Genomic DNA, 25,437 nt, shown 5'->3' with positions numbered 1-25,437 from the left:
CCAGGCCGCCCACTCGAATCAAACACGGCAGCTGGAGCGCCGCGGACCCCAGATACTTTCTGTTGAAACGGGTAGCCGCCTCGTTTGGGAAGCTGGCTGCGTCGGTGGGAGTCATGGAGGACGCGGAGAAAGGCGCTCGCGGCAAGCGGGAGACCGTCAAGATCGGAGGTGAGACGAGCGGAGGCTTGCAAAGTTGGGGCAGCCCCATCCTTCCTTTCTTTCTTTCTTGGTCGAGGCTGGTGGTACGAGCAGAGCTTGGGGAAGGAAAGGCAGACAGCCTGGTTCTACTCAGAGTAGTCAGACCGACAGAAATGAACAAACACGACGAACTTGGGTCCATTAATATAACTGGGTTTATACTAAGTAAAACCTGGTTGGCTACACACCTGTTGCTTTCGAGCATGCACAGAGTGTGCCTGTTTCAGCTTCCGATAATCGCACCCTAAAATGAGTACTTTAAAAAAAATCTGGAGGTTTTGAGATAGGGGCGAAAGGGGCGTGCATGAGCGTGAGATTTCCGTTTAGGGGAGGCTCGGTCTAAGCTACGGCGTCTGATGGTCGAAGTCTTGCTTTCTGTGGTGAAGCACAGGAAACGCTGAGAGCCTCAGATAATGTACAAATGTAATCTGCTTTCCTCTGGAGGGAGTTTATTTGGGTGGGTGTGGATGAGAGCACGCCTGCGGTGAAGGTACTCCTTGGTCTCCCATTGCAGGAGGGTTCAGGGTCTTTTGCAGGAGTTTGAATCTTAAGAATCTTCTACTTGCTTGAAAATGGATAAGCCCTGTAACAGGAGTTGAGGTTCATGGGCTTGTTGGGGTGCGAAGCCTGGAATTTCACTCTCCCCGAGGCCTGATTTTTTAAGTTTCTGGAAGTGAGTTTGTGTGGAAGGGGCTACTATCTTATGGACTAGAATCTTGATTTCAGCTCAGTAATGCTCAGATTGTGGTCAAACTTTCATATGATAAACGTATTCAGCAGCCCGTAATCTGTCTTCGCTTTGCGAAATCTCCCTTGGCTCCTTCTACAACTTAAATTTGTATTGACTCTTTACAGAAGCAAAGCTCAAAGCTATGTATACTTAAGATGAAATTAATCCCCTGGAGATATTCTAGAACCAATGCCAACCTTTACATACATCCAGGGACTCGTTTGTTTACCCTACTAGAATGTTGCTGTTACCTTCTATCTTGGTGACTGGCTACCCGATGGGTCAAAAAGCAAAACAGTTATTAACTATTTTCTCCAGGAACTTTATTTTAATAAACAAGGTGAAAGATGGATTGATAATGTGCCTTGGGTACAATTAAATTTCAGTTTGGAGAGTCTTCCTCTGACAATGGTGCTATAACAGCTGTTGATAGAGTTTATCTCAATGAATTCATTCAGTCCTCTTTTAAAGCCACCCAAGTAGATGGTCATCACCGCCTCATGTGGGAATGAGTTCCATAGTTTAACTATGTACTGCCTGAATAATAGCTTTCTTTTATTTGTCCTGAATCTTTCAGCATTGTGCTTCTCATTGGGTGTCCACAAGTTATAGAGTTACGACAGACATTTTTCTCCACGTCTCACATAATTTTATAAACTTATATTGTGTCACTTCCTACATGCTTTTTCTCTAAACTAAAAAGTCCCAAATGCTGCAATCTTTCCTCATAGAAGAAGTTGCTCCAGCCCCTTGATAATTTCATTGCCCTTTCCCAAACCTTTTCCAACTCTACAAAACCTGTCAATACATGAGCTTGTCAGCTAATTCAAAATCTAAGCTGAGGGGATTTTTGCAAACTGTGAATAGTAAATATCACTTATGGTAAAGTGAAACTGTTAGCTGCTCAGATGTTTTCAGTACTGGAGATCACTGTAGTTATTACAGCTGTCACAAACCAGTTACTCCCACTGTATTGATGCTCACATTAATTATTTGTGTAATACCATGGTTTGTCATCTGAGCCAAGAAGGAGATTCACTTAGTGGTAATTCCTTTAAATTTATGTGAACCTTAAATATTATTTTAATAGTAAGTTCATATGCAGCATAAAGGATCTGGAGCCTGATAGCCTTTCAGCAGTACCCAGCCCTTTGCAAGATCAGTGGCTTTTGATCCAAGTTCCTGGTCACAACCATAGCTTTTGAAAATCTTAAGAAGAAAAACTTGATGAGAGACACTAAGCATTTCTTGTAAATGCAGATCATGTGCTAGGAACAATTGTGAAGTAGCAAGATTTCATGTTGTTCTCTGCCTGCAGTTATGTGGTTCGAGAACCACACATCTATGTATATTTTGCACACATGTAAAAAATAAAAGACTGTTCCATTTCAAGTACTTGGCTCCAAATATTACCAGTTATAATCAGGATGTCCAGTTATTGAGAGCTAAGTTGCAGTCTCCAGTTCTTCTAGTATGAACAGGTCGCATTGGGTTGGGAAAACTTTGGGTACAAGATTTACCAGATACAAAGAAAACAAAAGCATTCTTACAGGTAGATACATGTTCTCACTAAGCATCAAGCTTCTAGGACATGGGAAGGCAAACCAAGGCCTGGGGGCTGGATCCAGCCCAATCAACTAAATCCGGCCCATGAACTGTCCGGGAATCGGTGTGTTTTTACATGAGTAGAATGTGTGCTTTTATTTAAAATGCATCTCTGGGTTATTTGTGGGGCATAGGAATTCATTCATTTCCCCCCTCCAAAAGAAATATAGTCCGGCCCCCCCATAAGGTCTGAGGCACAGTGGACCGGCCCTGGGCTGAAAAAAATTGCTGACCCCTGTTCTAGAAGGTGAATCTATTAAAAATGAGTTTATACCCATCACATTAACACTCTTATAGGAAAGTCTCAAGAGCAATGACAATGCTCTAGAGCAGTGTTTTTCAACCTTTTTTGGGCAAAGGCACACTTGTTTCATGAAAAAAATCACGAGGCACACCACCATTAGAAAATGTTACAAAATTTAACTCTGTGCCTATATTGACTATATATAAAGTAATTCTCTTGAATAGGAATCAAATAAACACAAAGAAAGTATTTTATAATTACTTTATTATGAAATAGTAAGTAAACGGAAATATGAAAAATTATAAAATACTTTATTTTTAAATCTTTCGAATTTTTCAATTTTTCCCACGGCACACCAGGCAACATCTCGTGGCACACTAGTGTGCCGCGGAACAGTGGTTGAAAAACACTGATCTAGAGAACATCCAAGAACAATCCTACCAGGTTGCTTTGGACGATTTGCTCAAAGGCAGCATCTTGGGATTCAAGTCTCATTGGTACTCCTCTTCGGGTGTCCCAACAGGTTGAGGGGGAGGGGAAGCCGCCTCCTTTGCCCCAGCCTAATCCTCAGTCAATATTAGGGGGCTAAGGTTGAGTCTTCTAAGTACAGTCGTACCTCGGGTTGAATGCGCTTCGGGTTGAGCGCATTCGAGTTGCGCTCCGCGGCAATCCGGAAGTAACGGAGTGTGTTACTTCCAGGTTTCGCCACTTGCGCAGACGCTCAAAATGACGTCACGCGCATGCGCAGAAGTGGCAATTCGCGACCCACACACACGCAGACGTGGATTGCGTTCTGCTCATGATGCGAAGGGGGCTCCAGAATGGATCGCGTTTGTATCCAGAGGTACCACTGTATAAAAGGCTATCCCTCCTAGAATCTTGATGCTTACAGTCATAGGACCACTAGCCATCAGATTTTTAAGCCACTGAGCTCAGTGCTGAATGGCAGCAGTATTTCAGGCAGGATTCCCTCCCAACCCTACCAGGAGATGCAGAACCTGGGAACTTTTGCATATAATGTTGGTGTTCTAAGGCTGATGAGCTACGGCCCTTCCCCAAACATCAGCAAGTGGAATGGGTCAAGGTCAGGGTGACCACCTGCAGACTTTATCTGCAGGCACAGATGTTGTCTTCTGCCTACTCATGGGCCGCCCTAAACAATGCCCCCCTCCCCCTAAGCCAGGGGTCAGCAAACTTTTTCAGCAGGGGGCCAGTCCACTATCCCACAGACCTTGTGGGGGGCCAGACTATATTTTTTTTTTGGGGGGGGGAATATGAACAATTTTCGCCTGCCTGCAAAGAGGCCTGAAGATGCTTTGCTGTATCTGTCCCAGTTGTTGTCCCAATAATTGCAGTTGGGCTTCTCCAGCCAGCCAGGCGCCGTGGAGGGGTAGGAGGCTGTGTTGGCTGGTGAAGACAGAAGCAGCAGCCCTGGCGGAGGAGCTGCTGGCAGAGGTAGGGGAATCAGGGCGTCGACGGAACGGTGAAGAAGAAGACAGAGCTGACCGCCAACCCACAAGTGGCATCTGTGGCCACTGCAGTGGCGTAGCGTGGGGGGTGCAGGGGGGGCCAGCCGCACTGGGCGCAACATCTGGGGGTTAGGGAAATCTACGGGTTAGGGGGCGCAAATCCACGGGTTAGGGGGCACAAATCCATGGGTTAGGGGGCGCAAATTACTTGCCTTGCCCCGGGTGCTGATATCCCACGCTACGCCACTGGGCCACTGCAACAACCCGCCTGAACGCCATGGGAGGAATGAAGGAGGGAGGCAGGCAGGCAGGCAGGCAGCAACAAAGAAAGCGTGCGAGGAAGTGGCGCGGAAAAGCAGGGCGGAGAAGGAAGGAAGGAAGGAAGGAAGGAAGGAAGGAAGGAAGGAAGGAAGGAAGGAAGGAAGGGTGGACTGAGGGAGAAGGAGGAGGAACAGGAGGAAAGCGCAGCAGCTGCCAGCATCATACGCCCCCTTCACAGCACCACCCTGCGGAGGCAGGCAAGCCGACTCTCGCTGTCGATGGCACCCGGCGTGGGACAAGATTGCTCCATCTCTGAGGAGAAAAGCGGCGCTGTGTGAGGGAGGGAGGGGGAGGGAAAGAGCGTACACACTGGCGATCCACACGCTGGCGATCCGCGCGGCGATTCCTGGACAGGATCTAGAAGGCAATTGGGCCTGATCCGGCCTGTGGGCCTTAGTTTGCCGACCCATGCCCTAAGCCAGGCATCTGCAACCTGCGGCCCTCCAGATGTTTTGGCCTACAACTCCCATGATCCCTAGCTAACAGGACCAGTGGTCAGGGATGATGGGAATTGTAGTCCAAACATCTGGAGGGCCGAAGGTTGGTTATGCCTGCCCTAAGCCATACTGCCCATCTGTTTCTGGCTGTGTTTGGGGGAAGGGGAAGCCCCAATATTTATGGGTGCTGCTGGTGCCTGTTTTCCCAGAATGCTGTCTTCAGCATGAGCAGAGAATGCAAACAGAAGAGAAGTGGAGAAAGAGACAGAGTTTGATAATATCATTTCTCCTGCTTCGCAATGTTGCAAAAATGATATCTTGCAGTTTCTTGCTGCCTCTTGCAAAAGTCCAGTGGAAAGGAAAGACTCCTTCAATGCAATCTGAGTTCATTTTCTCATTCCTGGCATTGGAATTTTGCAATCCAGCCTGCAGAAGTGAAAACACATCTTCTCCTTTGTTTTATTATTTCCTTTGTAAAGAAAAAGAGAAGTGTGAGCTAGTGCCTGGTGAGGGTTGCTAGGAAGTCAACAGGTGCAACCAATTTGTTCTGGTTTTCTTCCTGTCCACCTCCTCTTTTGCAAAGATTCTGTGGACACTTAATCATTGCACCCGTGCAATACTTAAAACATAACTAAACTGGAAAGTGCATTGGGCCCATCTGCACAGTATTATGTCAGTGTTATGCCACTTTAAACAATCATGGCTTCCCCCAAAGAATTCTGGGAGCTGTAGTTTGTTAAGAGTTCTAAGGAGACCTCTGTTCCCCCTAAAAGAGCTACAGTTATCAGAGTAGTTTAACAACCACTCCCTCTTTGCAGGGAATTCTGGAAATTATAGTTCTGTGAGGGGGAAGGGGGGTGTCCTAAGAAATTGGGGGGGGCACTTGGTAGAATGAACTTTCTTTATTCAGTGATTTGACACCTTGACTTAAAAGACAGAAAGTGGTGAAGATGGATGTTGTCATGGACTGAGTAATCATATTTTCTTTCTTTATATAACCAGCAGATGGAAAATCAGAAGTGTTTCTTTTGTATCTTTGGCTAATTCTTCCTCTTCTTCTTCTTCTTCTTCTTCTTCTTCTTCTTCTTCTTCTTCTTCTTCTTCTTCTTCCTCTTCCTCTTCCTCTTCCTCTTCCTCTTCCTCTTCCTCTTCTCTCTCTCTCCCTCCGTCCCTCCCACCCTCCCCCTCCATTTTATTCTTCTGTTTCTCTGTCTTTCCTTTCTTTAATGCCGTGGTCCCTTCTTTTCTTTCTTCTGGTTTTACTTATTCAAGTTGTATCTTCTGTAGTCATAATTTTACTGTTTTACGGGAAAATCTTAATAAAATATCTTAAACAAAAATCAGGGAGGGGGATCTAAATCTAGGCAAGCAACAGGCATTCTTGTAGTTCATAGATGCACACCAGCTTGGCAAAAGCACTTGAGGAAACTGAAAAGCAGGATCAGGGAGGGTTGTGAGAGAGCGGGAGTAGCATGGGAAGAGATCAGTGATCCCTGGTGGGCTGCAGTTGCCCCTGGAATCTCATTTGAACCTTGCTCTTTATCCATTTGGGTTTACTTGGCAATAATAATAATAAAAATAATAATAAATAATAAATAAATGTGTGGTATGTTTACATATATATAATACATATATATAATTTTACATATATATAATGCCCACCAAACACAGTTTGCCAGAAGAAATTGAAGTGAAATGTTTGATAGGGTGTCTATGTATGGATTCAGTAGAAGGCTGTTATTGTTTACATACCCACCAAACTTACATTTTTGCATCATTGTCTCATACTCAATCGTGGTTCAGAGTTGGGGAACCTGTGACCCTTCAGCTCCAACCAGCATGCCCAGGTGTCAAGGATGATGATAATAATAATAATAATAATAATAATAATAATAATAATAATAATAATTTATACCCCACCCTTCCTGGCCAGAGCCGGACTCAGGGCGGCAAACACCAGTAAAATTACAGTAAAAACATAATAGGGGAAAAACATTTCAAAATATGGGTTAAAATGCAATTTAAAATGCAGCCTCATTTTAATAATAGCCCATAGATCAAAACCAAAAGGGGAGGGAAACATAAGGGTCAGACCGAGTCCAAACCAAGGGCCAGGCGGTACAGCTCTGTCTTGCAGGCCCTGCGGAAAGATGTCAAGTCCCACAGGGCCCTAGTCTCTTGTGACAGAGCATTCCACCAAGTCGGGGCCAGTAATGAAAAGGCCCTGGCCCTAGTTGAGACCAATCTAACCACCTTGTGACCTCGGACCTCCAAAATGTTGTCATTTGTGGACCTTAAGGTCTTCCGCGGGGCATACCAGGAGAGGCGGTCCCATAGGCACGAGGGTCCTAGGCTGATGGGAGCTATAGTCCAGCAACATCTGGAAGACCAGGGGTGTATTGAGCCCTGCGGCACCATTGAGCTTGGACTGGCAGGCTTGGATTGAGGAGGAGGAAGAAATGAGGATGGGGGCTGAATGGTGGGGGGTCTGGTTTGATATGCCCCGACCAGACTCTCTGAAAGTTGGAGCGGAACTGCTGTGCCTCCCCACCCCCTTCCTGTGGAGGAGAGAGACTCAATGAAGGCTGGGGAGGCTTTGATAACCAAGGTGTGACAAAAGCGTGCAGTCTCGTTATCTAGAACGAGATGCCGCCCTTGTTGTGGGAACAGACAACCCCACCCCAAAAGCACATGCACTTGTAGTCCCATGATTCTTACAAAGTGAGTCTCGAGAATAAGACTGCCCTGTCATGTCTTTAAGAGCTTGGTGGGCAGACCACGTACTGGGAACTTATTGCAGGGACACCTGCAGTTCTGAATTTCTTGCCCTTGCTCCTGAACCCGTGACTCCTGAACCCTGAGCTTGCACTTTTACTTGCCTTACTTTTACTTTCAAGTAAGACCCTCCACTTGTGTCTTTTTGGGGTGGGAGGCTGGACAAAAAGGGTTCCCTACACCTGGCTTAGGTATTCATGTGGAATAGGTTAACCATGGTTAAAGGGAAACAACCCCTGGTTAAGCATTTGGTCTGCAGAAGCCTTGGGAATAAGATCAAATAAATATTCTTCCCCATCTCCACAGAACTCCCAGAGAAAATATGGGAGAAAATTACTTTTCTGTGCAATGCCGGATCGAATGCTTGATCTAGTTGAGCTGCTGTTGCCATAGAAGACAAATACGCCTTACTGCATACTTGATTTCCTTTTCCTGTAACTGAATCCAAGGCCAGGAAAAATCTCCGTGTGAACTGTGTGTCACATTCCTGAATATGATCTCATGTTCCTTTTTTAGATGCAGCATTTCATTTTTTGGGCAGTCGCCGAAATTCTCTGGGAGGGGCGATTATGATGGTGATAGACTCTATCTGCACTATCACACCCCTTTAAACAGCCGTGTTTCCCCCCAGGTAATCCTGTAGTTTGTTCAGGGTGCTGCGAGTTGCTAGAAGACCCCTTCATTTACAGGGCTACAATTCCCAGAGTTCCTTTGGGAAGAGGGATTAACATATGCAGGGATGACTGGAACTATCAATTTTGCTTCTCACTGTTTCTCAAGTTTCGAACTTTAAATTCATTTCTCTACATTTTTGCAATAAATTGCATGTTTTTAAAAAGAAAAATCCTCATGAAAATTTGCCAGGATTTTTGTGCAAATGTGTCATAGGAAACCCATTTGTGTGTGTGTGCAGTTTTGACTAAAGCACACATATTTTTTTTGCAAGCAGTTTCCCTTTTTTTTTGCAAGCAGGTTTTTTTGTTTTTGTTTTTTTGCAAGCAGTTTTCATTTTCATGAATGTGTGCCCTGATGCACTTTTTATGAACAGTGGTTAGAAAATTGCATTGCAAAAATTGAATAAGTGTGAATTTCTGGCTAGACTGCATTTACCTCTGTTTGGGCCGTGGCACAGAGCAGGTATGAGCTGTAGCCAAACTTGACTTCCTGCATCCTATAAAGATGCCATGTCTGTCTGAGCAATAAGGGAGATCAATGGTCATGCTCCTTGTACAAATTCCCTTATGCTTTACCACTCCTGACTTGGCAAGGGCTAGGACTGACAATGGAGAACAATGCACCTTGAATTGATTCATCTGGTATCAGGCAGGGAAAGGGCTTTCCCTGTGGTGGCACCTACAGTGTGGCATTATGGAACAGTTTCTTCTTAGAGATTCACCTTCAGTGATGTGTCCCTGTCAGTAGTCAGATACATTCTTGTTCTAGATGCAATGATCAGTTTTGTTACTGATTATTGGCTGCTTATGATGTGTCTGGGACGTGGGTGGCGCTGTGGGTTAAACCACAGAGCCTAGGACTTGCCGATCAGAAGGTTGGTGGTTTGAATCCCTGTGATGGGGTGAGCTCCCATTGCTCGGTCCCAGCTCCTGCCAACCTAGCTGTTCGAAAGCACATCAAAGTGCAAGTAGGTACCGCTCCGGCGGGAAGGTAAACGGCATTTCCATGCACTGCTCTGGTTTGCCAGAAGCGGCTTAGTCATGCTGGCCACATGACCCGGAAGCTGTACCCTGGCTCCCTTGGCCAATAAAGCGAGATGAGCGCCGCAACTCCAGAGTCGGCCACAACTGTACCTAATGGTCAGGGGTCCCTTTACCTTTTAATATCATAAAGCAGAGAGTTCCAAAATACAAGTAATGCCACAGATGACTCCTTACAAATGCAGTATGGACATTGAGTGGCACGTCAAAGTGCAAGTAGATAAATAGGTACCGCTCCGGCGGGAAGGTAAACGGCATTTCCGTGCGCTGCTCTGGATCGCCAGAAACAGCTTAGTCATGCTAGCCACATGACTCGGAAGATGTACGCCGGCTCCCTCGGCCAATAAAGCGAGATGAGTGCCTCAACCCCAGAGTCGGCCATGACTGGACCTAACCCATCAGGGGTCCCTTTACCTTTTACCTTATGATGTGTCTATTCAAAGTTTTATTGCTTGACAGTTTGTGCATCACTTTGATACATTTTGTTAAATGTGGTAAGAAATCTTTAAATAAAATGAAACTTTGAAGGGATGCAGCTCATGTATTTGTTCCAGAAGTGCAAATTAGGTTAAAATGCAAACATTACTGAATTTCTCCCTCTTCCCTACACAGAAGCAATAGAAGCCCATTTAATGCACGTGCACTTTTCCCCCTCCCTTTTCTTCCAGAGGGTTCTGAAGGAAGCATTGGAGTCTGCGGGTGGATCCTGGTTATGGTCTCGTTCTTTTTGGTTACCATCACTTTCCCATTATCCATCTGGATGTGCATAAAGGTAAAAAATATTTGGTTGGAAAGCAGTTGTGACCTAGGATTCCTTCCCCACTCTAAACAGGAGCAGCGACTGTATGTTGTAGCTGACCTTAGTGCTGGAAGCGACCCGAAGGGTCATGTCTGGCCCCTGCAATGCAGGAATCGCAGCTAAAGAATCCCTGACAGATGGCCATTCAAACTTTTGTTTAAAAACCTCCAATGAAGGCAGATTTCACTACCTTCTGGGGGAGCCCACTCCTTAAATGGCTATTCTTTCAGAAGAGAACTTCAGAGGGAGAGTGCATCATGAGGCCACCAGGTTACAATTAATCAAGAGGTTCACTAGTGAACTGAATCTGGACAAAAGTGTTTTAAAAAAACCAACAATCCACAGCATGCATTAATTGGTTTGCCAATGCCAGGCTGCCTGTGTTGTCAACAATAAAGAAATGTGTTACGTTTTTAAAGTGCCAAAAGCCTCTTTGTCAAGAAACTCCTAATCTCATGAAGCACAATTTTTATATGAAAAGGATCAGGGTAGTTCATTCCTCCTTCAGCTTGATAAGAAGAGCACGAAGTTGCAGTCTCTCTACATAGTTGCAGAATCTTATGCCTTATTTTGCCCCCTTAAAAAGGCTTCTCTTCTTATCTGAAATGAGCTAATTACAAATGTGGCCCAAGTAGCATCAAGGATACCTGAAATGTGCAGAATGAAAGGGAACAAAACCACAACCCCTCCCCCGCTGACTTTCCTCCCTCATTGCAGATTGTCAAGGAATATGAGCGAGCCATCATATTTCGGCTTGGACGTATCCTAAAAGGAGGAGCAAAGGGGCCAGGTGAGTATTTGCTGTTATGGTCTGTCTTGCCAAAGGCAAGGGGATTCTTTCTGTGGGATTTGGAAGCAAGACAAGACACAAGTGGGGAAGAAGTCTTAAGATTTATTAGACAGCATGCGGATAATAGATAAGAATTTACCACCCCAAGCAAGCAATACCTCTTTTCAACTGCTGGGAGCTCCAGAGGTACAGAAGCAGAGAGGACCCCAGCTGTAGTCAGCCACCAAGCGACGTAGCACCCCAGGAGAAGTCACACAATTTAACAACATTAAGCTGTTTAGTAAGGCTAACTGCTGCCTAGGGGAAACCTCATATTGGTGGCATGAAGGAGCAATTGTGTCAGGTAGCAATCTACCTCCTTGATGTACAGTGTATCTTCTGCTGTGTTTCGCATACATGGTCCCACATGTGGCTGAATTTCCGTGTGGCTGGTCAGCTGCATTGGGGCTGGAGCACTGGTGGTACCCTCCCCTGGGTCTCTGGCCCAGGGAAGGGCACCATCAGTGCTCCAGCCCCAATGCAGCTTCATGCATTTGCACCAAGACTGGTGCCTGGTGCAGTGTCGCTGAATTGACTTTGTCCCATGCACTTCAATATACCTTCCGACCTCTTCCTTGCACATGCAGTGCAATTAATGCCCTAGAGTTGTTGTGTCTAACAATTGCACTTTTGTTTTCCAACAGGTCTGTTTTTCGTATTGCCCTGCACAGACAGCTTTATCAAAGTGGACATGAGGACCATATCATTTGATATACCGCCACAGGAAGTGAGTATTCCCTTTCCTTGACCTCTTTCTTCTCTTCCCCCTACTAAATACTGGATATAAATAGGCTAGTCAAGTTTCTCTCCCCACCCCACCCCATTGCTTTCTCACACCCGCTGTCCCTCTTCCATGGTTTCGAATTTCAGGCAAGAGACATTCCCAGTCCTACTTGGAGGTGCCATCGGGAATTAAACACAGGATGCTCTTCATGCAAAGCAGGTGCTCTGCTGCCAGATTGCGGCACTTCCCCTTAAATATAAAGTAATATTCTAGTTCTCAAAGGGATGAATTAAATAGGAATATAGGAAACTTCTTCTGAGTTAGACCATTGGTCGGTCTAGTTCAGTATTATCAACACTCTCCAGGGTTTCCTACAGGAGACATTCAGAGAGGGAGTCTTTCCTAGCCCCAACTGGAGATGCCAGGGACTGGAGTCAGGAACTTCTGCATGCAGAGCAAGTGCTCTGACACTGAGTATTTGTGGCCCTTCTGGTTCTCTGCCACTAGTTCCCTTGCTGCTGTGACTCTCAGCAATCCATCTGCAAGATGGATAGTACCTTGCACTTAAGGGCTCAGATATATAGCTAACATGTCATCTAGCTTGGTCCGGAACTCCTCCATGCAGTGAGCAGTCTTTGCCATGGCCTCTGTCAAAGCAGACCGTTTGGAATGAAGGCCAGCATGGAGGGTTTCGGTTTTGTTCCAGGCAGCCACCTGCCACTTATCCTGCAACGACTTTTCCCTCTGGCAGTAACTGATGTGGAACTGGCTCGGAATGAATTGCTTAGGAACCTAATAATCATCATTAGGCTTAATGTGTATGCTGCCAGGAATGTACCCTTAGCGAGCCTCCTCCCCGCCCCTCATTTCCTCCTGGCTTTTCTGTAATTCAATTCCGTTGTGCCTGCGGTTTTTGCAAGCAACAGGGTTGCAGGGTATTTATTTCATTAGGTAGGGATGGGTTTCTTTTACTTCTTTCTTTTCCTTAATTGAAAGTTAATGATGTTGTCAAGATGCTGGAAAACCCCAGGGTACAGTTCTGCTGCAGGGCTGGGTAACCTTGGCTGCCTGGGGTCAATGCGACCTTCCAGGACTCTTGGAACTCTTCTGAAGCCACGCCCTCTTCTCTCAGGCCACACCCCTCACCTGTCTTGCTTTGCACCCTCCTTGAGTCATTTTGCGTGGTTGGAATGCATCCTTGAACTCTGATTATGCCTCTTGGTCTTCTGGATAGAGGCTAGAGAGATGTGTGTGTGTGTGTGTTTGTGTGTACTAGCTCCACCCACTTTTGCCTCTGGCCCCACCCACCACTGGAATGTGGCTCCTGGAATGTTGTCTGGAAGCAGATGCGGCCCTCAGGCTGGAAACGTTTCTACATCCCTGAACTAAGAGTTGATGAGTTATTAAAACGTCTTTGGGGAGGGAATGATGAGGGGGGTGGGTGGAGGGGAAAAACCCTGATCAGCCTAGTAAGGACTGAGTATGCTTAGTGAGCAGAGAATGCTGACTGACTGTTGAAGGGAGGCAGGGAGGTGTAAAACTAGTTCGGGGGCGGAATAGAAAGGAGTATCGTGGAGGAGGGCAGGATGGACTTACTGGAACAGGAGCACTCCGTGATGCAACATTTGATTGCAGATCCCATTTGTATACAGTGGTACCTCAGGTTACATACGCTTCAGGGTACAGACTACGCTAACCCATAAATAGTACCTCAGGTTAAGAACTTTGCTTCAGGATGAGAACAGAAATCAGGCTCCGGTGGCGCGGCGGCAGCGGGAGGCCCCATTAGCTAAAGTGGTGCTTCAGGTTAAGAATAGTTTCAGGTGAAGAACGGACCTCCGGAACGAATTAAGTTCTTAACCTGAGGGACCACTGTATGTCTATCCATTAGTCCTAATGCATTCCACTCAGCATTTGAGATCCTGCTTCTGTCTTTTCAGCCTACATAAGTAGGATGGACAGCCATGAGAAGCATACTGTAGTCTTCTTTGGAGTGGCACTAATCCCGTGGAATGCCCTCCTTAGGGAAGCTCACCTAGCCCCTTCACTGTATGCCAGTGGTGGCCAAACTCGGCCCTCCAGATTTTTTGGGACTACAGTTCCCATCATCCTTGACCAATGGTTCTCTTAGCTAGGGATGATGGGAGCTGTAGTCCCAAAACACCTGGAGTGCTGAGTTTGGCCACCACTGCTGTATTCCTTCTGGTGTCTCCATGAGTCCCGTGAGGTTTGTTAAAGACACTATTGGGCGATAGCTGGGTTTTCTGCCAGAGACAACCCATTCCATGCTTAATTTTATAAACTTCTATCATGTCTCTTGAAGCTCGCCTTTTCTGTAAACTAAAAAGCTCCTTTGATCCTCCTCCTCCTTTCTTCTTCACTGTTTTCATGAGCCGCTGTTCTTTTGATGACTTTTGCCCAGTTGTTTGATGATTTTGCATGTCGTCTGCTGCTTTTAATTATTTCCCCGTTTCCATAGAATCTGTGTTTTCATGCTACAATTTGTTGCAGTTGCTCTGGTTTCTTTCCAGAAGAGGATGGCAGCTCATTCATAAACCATCTCAAGATTTCTAGGGGCTGAGCAAAGATTAAGAAAACCAGGCAGCCCTTTGCTGACAGCTTCCAATAAAATAGACATGATATCAAAGGAAAAAGGAGACAGGAAGAGATAAGGAAAACAAGCAAATTCAGGCGCCCCTGCTTCATTGTTTACATAAAGATAAACTCCCGGTTTGCATGCTATGTGACTGACAAGAGAAAGTTCACACAGCATATACTTAAACCACAGAATTCACTGCCACTAGTGCCCAATCAACACTTCACATTTAAAACAGTATTATACCACTTTAAACAGTTGTGGCTTCCTGAATTGCAGTTCGTTAAGGATGCTGAAGGTTGTTAGGCAGTCCCCATTCCCCTCAGAAAGCTACAGTTCCCAGCATTCCCTGGGGAAAAGGGACTGGCTGTTAAACCATGGGAATTGTGTGATGGGGGAATAGAGGTTGCCTGTCAACTCTCAATGCTCTTGTCAAACACTGAGGACTAGTAAGCTACTTGCAGGGCTGCTGTATTAACCTCATTCGTTCCTCAATAAGAGGGTCATATCTCACTTAGTAAAGCTGAGGATGGCACTGGTTCTTCTGTGTATCGCAGAGGCCAATTAAAGGAGCTGTTGGCTTGTAATTACCTTGCTTGCGTTACTTAAAATAGAAACTGCTGTGGCTGTGACTGCAAAGACATTACACAGATCTCTGTTAGGACTTGATTCTAAATAACATTAAAATAAGATTAATATAATCATAGCCATTCCACTTGGAGATGTTCTATGTTCCACCCACACCCCCACACACCGGTGTTGGAGGCAGTATTCTTCTGAATGCCAGTTGTGGAGAATTCCAAGTGGAGAAGCTGCTGTTACACTCAGGTCTTGCCTCTGGGCTTCCTGTTCAGGTATCTGGTTGGCTGCTGTGAGGACAAGATGCTGGACTTGATGGGCCATTGGTCTGATCCAGCAGGGATGTTCTTAGAAATAACTCTGCTTCAGCTGCAATACTGTCACTGAGAAAGCACAGGGGGTGAAAAGTCGGACACACTCCTGTTTCTCATCTCTGCAGTACAGTCATACCTCATGTTATGTCTGCTTCGTTCAGGTTATGTCCTGCGGTGACCCGGAAGTACCGGAAAGGGTTACTTCCGGGTTTCGCAGCTCGCACATGCGCAGATGTGCAAAATGATGTCACGCGTATGCGCAGAAGCAGCGAATTGCAACCCGCCCGTGCGCAGATGCACTGCTGCGGGTTGCGTTCTTTTCATGTTGCGAATGGGCCTCCGGAATGGATCCCATTCGCAACCAGAGGTACCACTGTATCAGTAAAAGGAGCAGTAATATTCCATGTCATTTCAAAGGTGACATGGAACTTTATTCTGTTGAAAATCATTGAGTCTCTTTAACAAACGATTAGGTGTGTGTGGCTTTCTTTGGCTTTGTGCACACACTATACCTTCAGAGCACATTTGAAGCACATTCTTTCTCTCAAAGAATTCTGAGCACTGTGGCTGAGCCTTCCCAGGGTTAAACTTCCCAGCAACCCTTAACAAACTACAGTGCCCAGAATTCCTTGAAGGGGAAGACTGCATTTCAAATGTGCTTTAAAGGTGTACTGGATACACAGCCTCAATGACATTACGTTTTACTTCTCTCTCTTTACTCTCACGCCATTGGTCCATCTAGCTTAACAACTTCTGATAGGTTTACCTACAAGATCGCCTTACCCCACATGTGCCCACTCAACCGCTTTGATTGCTGGAATTGGCACTACTACTGGTACCACATAATACCCATTCTGCATTTGTAAGGATGCAATCGTTAAGTCTGACAGCACCTGCATTTTGGAATTTCCTGCCTACTGAAATCAAGCAGGTGCCTTCACTTTACTCTTTTCGGTGCCTGCTAAAAATTCTTGCTTAGACAAGCCTGCCCACATGCTTGCCATACCCAATGTTGAGGGTATCCAATGCTAGTCCTATTCAGAGTAGACTTATTGAAATGGATGGGCCATACTAACATAGGTGCATGAACATCAGCAGGTCTATTCTGAGTAAACTCAGTTGGCTAAAACCCATTGTGTTTATGCTTTTTAGAGATGATGCAAGGCGCTATCTAATTAATAATGTAAATAACATTGGCCTGTGCAAAGTTTTCCACCTTCTCTTCCTGTTCCCTTCCTTGTGTTTGTGTCTTATTAGATTGTACATCTGCAGGCTCAGACCTGCAGTGTTGATAGACAGCACAGAAGCCCTGCAGTGCACTAGAAGCTTGCTGGACATCCCTTAGTGAGCAAACCCATGGAGGCAGATGTTTTCCTGCAGGAAAGCTTATCCCATAATGCCAATCCTATCCTGTGGTATTCAGCCTCTCAGGGGGAGTTGGGGTGTGTTCGAAAGTGTGATGGTGAGGCATCACTGAGCCTGAGAGGTTCTGCATGCAGATGAGATAGTCAACCCTGGGCAAAGTTCTCTGTAAACCTCTTGGAATTAATTGCTGTGTTTCCTCAAATGGATTTTTTTAATTTGCATGCTTTGCCCCCCTTGAAGCTGTGTGAAAATCTTTCAGCAAAGCAATTTTCTCTAACAGAATATGAGGATTTTATAAAATGATATAAGCTGTGAATGCCTTGGGGCAGGTATCCTTCCCGCACCCTTCTGGTTTCTGTTAACTCCTTAATGTGTACGTGTGTGGTTGGTGCTATATAATTAGTGAAAGGCACACACTGGAATATGCTGCATCTTCCTTGTTACAGGGCTGCTACAAACATGGCACACTGGCACAGCCTGAGGCAGTTGGGTGCCAGTGTGTGCCCCTGCAAAAGCTGGCATTGCCCGAGTTATTTGCTGCCACAACACCTGCCCCATCCCATTCTCAAGGGAATTGGGCATTTAAGCACCCAGGCAACCAGTGTCTTGAGTGCTGGCAGTGTACAGCCCATCTGTAGCAGTAGCTGGATTCAAACCTAGCAGATGCCATGGGAGAGGTGAAGTGCTGAACAACTTGGCAGTGTGTGTGTGTGTGTGTGTGTGTGTGTGTGTGAGAGAGAGAGAGAGAGAGAGAGAGAGAGAGAGAGAGAGAGAGGGTTAAATATGCTTGTTGAAAAGCATCATATCCTATTAATGCTACATTTTGGTGTTTCAAAAATCACTTGTGCTTTCTGCGGATCTGCCAAAGATCAGCATGTAGAAGGGAAAGAATCAGGAACCTTATCTGGTGTCTGCATAAGGCAGTAAAAGGGACTCCTGACAGTTAAGTCCAGTTGCGAACAACTCTGGGGTTGTGGCGCTCATCTTGCTTTACAGGCCGAGGGAGTCGACGTTTGTCCACTCTGCAGACAGTTTTTCTGGACCATGTGACTAGCATGACTAAGCCGCTTCTGGCGCAATGGAACACCAACACCAGAGCAGCGCACAGAAACACCATTTACCTTCCCACCGGAGCGGTGCCTATTGTGATCTACTTGCACTTTGACTTGCTTTTGAACTGGTAGGTTGGCAGGAGCAGGGACTGAGCAACGGGAGCTCACCCCGTTGCGGGGATTCGTACCGCCAACCTTTTGATTGTCAAGCCCAAGGCTCAGTGGTTTAGACCACAGCGCCACCCGCGCCACCCTTTTGGATAGCAGAGTGCTATCCAAAAAAGCATGGTGCCATGGAATAGAAGTCCGTATGGAGCTTCTCAGTGTTCTGTAACCTTAGTGTTGAAAGGTGGCTTCTCCAATGACTTAGCCAGGTGCAGAATACCTGTTGCAAGTCCACCGATGGCCCAACAGAGAAATGAGCACATGCACAAAATGAACAACTCACATGGTGTTTGAAATAGGGAACTTGAAAAGAAGCTCCTTTGTGACTGTCAGGTAGCCGGCAGTCTGATCATGACTGCCTAATTAGCAGCATGCGACTTGTGGTACCTCTTTGTGGTTATGTTTTGATGCATGAGTGACTTGGAGATTCTTTTTTTAATTCTTCCGTTCCACATTTCTCTCTTCTCACCCCTCCCCCTGTTTCTGCCCTAGATTCTTACCAAAGATTCAGTGACAGTTAATGTGGATGGCGTGGTTTATTACCGAGTTCAGAATGCAACCCTTGCTGTTGCCAACATCACCAATGCAGACTCAGCCACTCGGCTCCTGGCTCAGACCACTTTGAGGAACGTTCTTGGGACCAAGAACCTCTCTCAGATCCTCTCTGACCGGGAGGAAATCGCCCACAGCATGCAGGTACAACAAAGCAATGTTGAGCTGTGTTCCCATGGGGGGTGGGGAGTTGTTGAGAAACATACTTCACTGTTTAGACAGATGGTTTATTTATTTTTGCATCAGCCATTAAATTTTGCAATTTAAATATACAATGCAAAAATCCAGTGAAAGCTGGTCCTTTAGGGTAAGTGGGGCACTGCCCCACCAGTCCTAAAATGCCCTCAGCCAACCCCCAACCCCTGCCTGCCTCCTTCCTTATGACCAGTTCAGGGGGTGTGGCACTGCCTATAGCTCCCTCTACTTTAGTCTCTGACCACATTCACATCATGCTTTTAAAGACCCACATTGGATTCCTAAAGGATTATGGGAGCTGTGGTTTGTTGTCTTTTATCTTTCAATGAAAGCTCAGAGCCTGGGTCACCTGCTGGCTGAAAACACAACAAGGAAGGATATTTAACACCTTGCAGGATGGAAGGCTCTTATAAAGGCTGTTCATTTGTCCTGTTGAGACTTGTTTAAGCCTCCAGTCACCTCTGTTTGATCAGCTTGACATCTTTGCACAATACCTTGATGTGTGACATGCATTCCTGCCCCCACCCTTTTCAACAGGCCACACTAGATGATGCCACAGATGATTGGGGCATAAAGGTGGAGCGGGTGGAGATCAAAGATGTGAAGCTGCCTGTCCAACTCCAGAGAGCCATGGCCGCTGAAGCAGAAGCTACCCGCGAAGCAAGAGCAAAGGTAAGGAGCTCTACTGATTAGGTTAGCCACTGACTTTCAAAGGAGATCCATCACCCAGATCAGGGATGGGGATCCTGCGGCCCTTCCGTTGTTGTTGGACTACACATCCCATCATCACTGACCATTAGAAATGCTGGCATAAACCAACTTGCTGGCTAAACTTCCTATTAAACCAGCTTTTCCTGACCTGGTGCACTGCAAATGCTGTTGGACTACTTTGGCCATGCTGGCCATTGGCCATGCTGGCCAGAGCTGATGGGAGTTGGAATCCACCAGCTTCTAGAGGTTCCCAGGTTCCCCATCCATGACCCAGAAGATGATGAAGCAGTACAAGGAAACAAAGGCCATTATTTGACCCTGTTGACCCTGGGGTATATGACTTGGAAATGACCATAATTATTCCTACCCCACAACTGAAAACAACTTACGCATGCTAAGCAGATGCTCTCTCACCGATCTACAGCCCTTCCTGTAACTTTCACATAATCCAAATTTCAAGTGACTATTGAACTGCTTCAGATATTCATGTTTCCTTTAATAATAATAATTTTTAATGTTATTATTTGTACTCCACCCACCTGACTGGGTTCCCCCAGCCACTTTGGACTGCTTTGATGGTAGCACTTGTTTTTCCCCACAGTGATATAAGATGACTCAGGTATTTGCTGTACAAACACTGGCTCCAGAGGTCTCATTATCTTTATTTCCCCATAGTAGTGAATCCTTTGCATTGCATTTACGTAACAAAACAAAGCTGAGTTTGTGCCAAAACTCAGTCGGAGGGCGTTCCTTCTGCATCGCAGGTTTTCAAACTTCACTGAAGTGTCTCAGCAGGTTTTCTGGGGATGTTTAAGAAGATCAAGCAGCAGAAGGCAAGCTCCCACAAGACACAACGTCTTACATAGGAAGTTGCCTTATACTGAGTCAGACCAGTGGTCCATCTAATTGGGTACTGGCTACACTGACTCTCGCCAGGGTTTCAGGCAGGAGTCTCTCCCAGTCCTACCTGGAAATGAATGAGAGCAAACTGCAATCTTCTGTATGCAAAGCAGATGCCCCACCCCTGAGCATAGAAAGCTGCCTCATACCACCTGCATATCTCGCTTAGTATTGTCTATGCCAGGGGCCAGCAAACCTTTTCAGCAGGGGGCTGGTCCCCTGTCCCTCAGACCTTGTGGAGGGCTGGACTATATTTTGGAGAGAAAAAAAATGAACGAATTCCTATGCCCCAAAAAATAACCCAGAGGTGCATTTTAAATAAAAGGACACATTCTACTCATGTAAAAACACCAGGCAGGCCCCACAAATAACCCAGAGATGCATTTTAAGTAAAAGCACACATTCCACTCATGTAAAAACATGCTGATTTCTGGGCCGTCCGCGGGCCGGATTTAGAAGGCAATTGGGCCGGATCCGGCCCCCAGGCCTTAGTTTGCCTACCCATGGTCTATACTTATTGGCATTGACTCCAAGTTTCTGATGCGACATATCCTGTCTTCCCTGGAGATGCCAGGGATTAAACCTGCAACCTTCTGCATGCAAAGAAGATGTTCTACTCACAGAGCTTCAGCTTTTCCCAAAGGTCTTGTTTTCTGCTGCTGTGTCCTACATAAGGGGGGAATTGGTGCTGATACCTGAAAGTCCTGCTGAGCACCCTCTCTAAACTGGATGCTGTAAGATGGGTGAATGCCAGTTTTGTTTTTCTCATTTTCCTGCTCTTAAATTAAGGTCTCCACATTTCCACATCATTCTGATTTTTTCAAAATGGAAATTCACCTGCATTTTAATGCGTAATATTTCATGCCTAATATTAGGCATTTTGCCTGATATTTTTTGCAAAGCAGCTTCTCCTAGTATAATGCATTTTTGTAAGCTGTTTCTCCAATATATGCATATTTTTAGATCTTTGCCCCAATATATGCAATTTTCTACACATTAGTTGGTTGGAGAACTGCATTGCTAAATTTGGAGAAATGCAAATTTTAAAGAATGGCTATGGTTTGGTTCACATATTATTTTGGAAAGTGCAAATTAGAAACCAAATTGAATTTCTCCCTCGTCCCTACTTAGTTCACTTCCAGTGGGTTCTGCAACTTTGCAGGGTCTCTGTAGCACACAAGGATTCTCTGGTAGCAGAAAGCTTTTGAAAACCACTGTTCTGTCTGGAGCCACACCACATCTGCATGCCACTTTAAACAATCATGGTTTCCCCCCAAAGAATCGTGAGACCTGTAGTTCACTAAGGGTGATGAGAATTGCTAGGACCAACTATTCCCCTCTCACAGCTACAATTCCCAGAGTTTCCTGCGAAGAGGGATTGACTGTTAAACCATTCTGGGAATTGTAGCTCTGGGAGGGGAATAAGGGTCTCTTAACAACTTTCAGCACCCTTGACAGGCAGCGGCTTCCAGAATTCTTTGGGGGAAGCCTTACTACTTAAAGTGGTTTTATGGTGCTTTAAATGTGGCCTTTGTGTTCAACAACTAGACTGGCTGGTGAGCCATTCTGGGGGCAGACATAGAGTCTGGAGGCCTTTCTGCACCCCTGTTCCTTTAGCTGATTTGCTGCTCCTATATTCTTGGCTTAACACTGCTGGATCTATGTGTTGCATCTCCTAGGAGGATGACAATTTCCTGTAACAATCTCGTCCTTTTCTGAAAGAAGTTGGTTAAGCAAGGAGGATCCAGAAGGCCACAAATCCTCTAGCCTACATTTTTTTTATTTTTATTTTACTAAGGCTAGGTCCATACCATAGATTTTGAGTACATTCAAAATGCATAATAATAATAATAATAATAATAATAATAATAATAATAATAATAAATAGTTTATTATTTACACCCCACCCATCTGGCTGGGCAGCTTCCAAAAAAATATTAAAATGCTGTAATACATCAAACATTAAAAGCTTCCCTAAACAGATGTCAGATGTTTTCTAAAAGTCTAACATTCCTCCCTCCCCAAAGAATCCTGGGAACTGTACTTTGATAAGGATGCTGGAAATTGTAGTTCTGTGAGGGGGAAAGTACAGATTCCAGTATTCTTTGGGAAGAAATCACGTGCTTTAAATGTGTGGTGTGTATGCAGCCTAGAGCTGCAACATTTACCTGACTCATTTAAGTAATCAAAACATTCTTGTTTGATTAGGTGACAAGATTCTCCCAAAAAAATGTTTTTAATATATATGTCTATCTATCTATATCTATCTATCTATCTATCTATCTATCTATCTATCTATCATCTATCATACAGGTAGTTGCAAAATTTGAGAAAGAGGTGAATTCCCTATTGTAGGATAAAGCCATTTCCCCTTTAGAATGGTTGTGTTTTGTCATGTGCATACTAAATTGTTTTAATTGACTTAAGACTGCATTCCTAAACCCACACACCTGAGAGTAAACCCTACGGAATTCAGCAAGACTGACGTCGGAGCAGACATGGAGTTTTACCCAATGAAGTCCTGCCCAATGAAGTAGAATTGTTGCAAGTCAGCGCACCTAAATTACTTGTGGCCGTCAATTTCAGTGGGTCTACTCTGTGTAGGACTAATGTTGGATACTGAGACTAAGGAGGAGGAAGCTAGCAGCCAGGGCCACCATCTGGACCGGTTGTAAGAAGGCAGGTGGCAGGGAGCTAGCCAAGGGTAGGTGTTGGGGCAGTGCCCCATTTGCCCCATTGGATGTGCCTCCATTGTAAGGAGCTCAAGGTGGTTTGTTCTTTGCTCTTCCCGTCCTCATTTTATCCTTACAACAGCCCTGTAACGTAAGAGAGGCTGAGACACTGACTTGCCCAGGGTCACCCAGTGGGCTTCACAGCTGCACCCAGGTCCTGGTCTGACACTCTACCCACCACACCACACTCTCCGAACCTTATGCAGTTTTCTCTGTGTTCAAAACATCTTGCTGGACCTGTGCCTCTCTCCCTTCCAGGTCATCGCAGCAGAGGGTGAGATGAATGCCTCCAGAGCCCTCAAGGAAGCCTCCATTGTCATCACAGAGTCTCCTGCAGCCCTCCAGCTTCGCTACCTGCAGACCCTGACCACGATCGCCGCCGAGAAGAACTCCACCATTGTATTCCCGCTGCCCATAGATATGCTGCAAGGCATTGTGGGAAGGAGGAGCTGAGGGTGCTGATGGGAAGCCAGGTGTATTGAAAAGCGTGAGGCATTGTGGAGGAGAGGGGTGATGATGTCAGTGTGACCTTTGTGTCTGTTTCTTGTGGCTCTCATAAGCTCAGATCCTTTTTGTGTTTCATCCCAACAAATTTCTGCTCTCAATGTAGGTGGCCACCTCCGAAAAGTCATTCTTCCCTGCTCTGCCGCCCCTTCTTATTGATGAGAGAGGTTTGGAGGGCTTGCATTTCCCAGAAAATTAGAGAGGAGGTTTTAAGAGGTTCCCAGCTACCATATGGAGCAGGGGGGTTGCCTTAAAATAATAATGTTTTCCTCCTCTCTCCTGGGAAACTTCTTTCTTGTCAGCGAGCCAGCAGTGGAACTTTCCGCTGCTGTTTTGCTCCAACTAAAGGGAAAGAATTAGCACGCTGGAGTTACGGAGACAATATGCTTGTAGCCTAACGATGTTTAGATTCCTTTTTATAGGTGTGTTTTTCTAACCTAACACAATTACAAACACAGTTACAAACATATTTGCAAACACTTCCCCAATACCATTTGTACTTTATAAAACGACACCTATTTTTTCAACACTTTCTTAAAAAATAGATTTCCGCCTATTTCCTTGGTTCTGCTTTTAAGAATGTGATCAACAGAAAGTTTGACATTCTACAGCCAGGAGAACCTGTGAATGGAGTCTTTCAGCATTTTAGAATACTTATATTTTTCATTTAATTTTTCCAGAAGATTAATGTGAAGAACTTTTCCCTTCCCCCCCTTTAATGTGAAGGAATTTTCCTTTCCACATGATTCTATTGTTGTTGTTGTTGTTGTTGTTAAATCTCAGCTTTTTTGCTAAAAGCCAGGACTGAAGGTTTCCTGGTATATTTGCATCGTAAGTTTTGTATCCAGTGTGAATCAGAATAGTAGATTTAATTTCTAATAGACAGCACTGAGGTTAGCTGCAGTATTATAGTATTAGCATGGTGTGTGAGCTTTCAATAACAAAAAACCTGTGAGAAGGTATGGCTTTTGTGGTCTTTATTACCTGTATAATAATTCAAATAAGTGGTGAGAGCGGTCCACCCCCACCTTGCCTCTGCCTTTAACATTTATAGAGACAGGAATTCATTACCTGACGCTGTATCCCAGCATGGTAACGGAAGACTCCATGGGAGCTGAAAAGCACAGGAGCATTGCAGGAAGATGTGGCTGGCATCTCAAATGTGGACATGTGATCAAATGCCATTGTTGCTATGCAAAGTCTCAGAGCTTTTGCCCCTGGGCCTCTTCACCCCCCATCTTACACTGATTTTAGCTGGAGCGGCTGCTTCAGTCACTTAATTACAAAGAGGAAAGATATGTGAGGCATAGAAACCCTGATCAGGTCTGGCTGCGAAAGGCAGGGCATACTCATTGCTCTGCCGGTAAACAAACACCCATGTACCCCAAAGGGAAAAGGAACAGGGGAACAATAGCATTTGCCATCCTTACTTGTGGCTGCAGATGAATTGGTGGTCCAGATTGTTGCTTTTCACGTGTTGTTAAAAGCAAACACTGCTGTGACTGGAAATAGATTTACTTTGCCAGAAGGAATGAGCAGCATCAGTGCCTTTTCAGTGGGGTGAGTTAAAGGAAGCCCAGCGAGGCAGGAATTCAGGGCATAACTCCCTAGCATCTTTGGCCAGTGCCTGGTCTCTACATGTAACAGAATGGACCATGCCGCTTCTGGTTCCACGTGCCTTTCACACTTATTCATGCAAAATGCTCCCTGCATGCAGAAATCTAGCATGGGAATGCTTTTGTCCTTGTTGTCCTGGTTTTCTACATGCAGGGAGTTTCTGGTGCAGGGCATCATTTGAAACCAACTACACTTTGCAGCTACACTGCAAAGTGTAGCCCAGGGATGGGGAACCCACATCCTTCCAGATGTTGCTGGACTCCAGCTCCCATCAGCCAAATCCTTCCAGATGTTGCTGGACTCCAGCTC

General features: G+C 45.5%; 1 protein-coding gene across 1 annotated transcript; it reads left to right on the top strand.

The window, feature by feature from the left end:
* On the top strand, positions 1-25,291 carry LOC309361517 (stomatin-like). The gene is made up of 7 exons (XM_081896624.1): positions 1-168; positions 10,163-10,266; positions 11,011-11,083; positions 11,767-11,849; positions 18,410-18,613; positions 19,202-19,336; positions 23,266-25,291. The coding sequence occupies exons 1-7, from the start codon at positions 114-116 to the stop codon at positions 23,458-23,460; spliced, it is 849 nt and encodes a 282-aa protein (XP_081752750.1). The 5' UTR covers positions 1-113; the 3' UTR covers positions 23,461-25,291.
* Positions 25,292-25,437: the final 146 nt, after the last annotated feature.

The sequence above is a fragment of the Podarcis melisellensis genome, assembly GCF_964234715.1.
Source record: "Podarcis melisellensis genome assembly, chromosome: Z".
In the NCBI taxonomy this organism is placed as follows: Eukaryota; Metazoa; Chordata; class Lepidosauria; order Squamata; family Lacertidae; genus Podarcis; species Podarcis melisellensis.
This window is presented reverse-complemented; position numbering and strand designations above follow the sequence as displayed.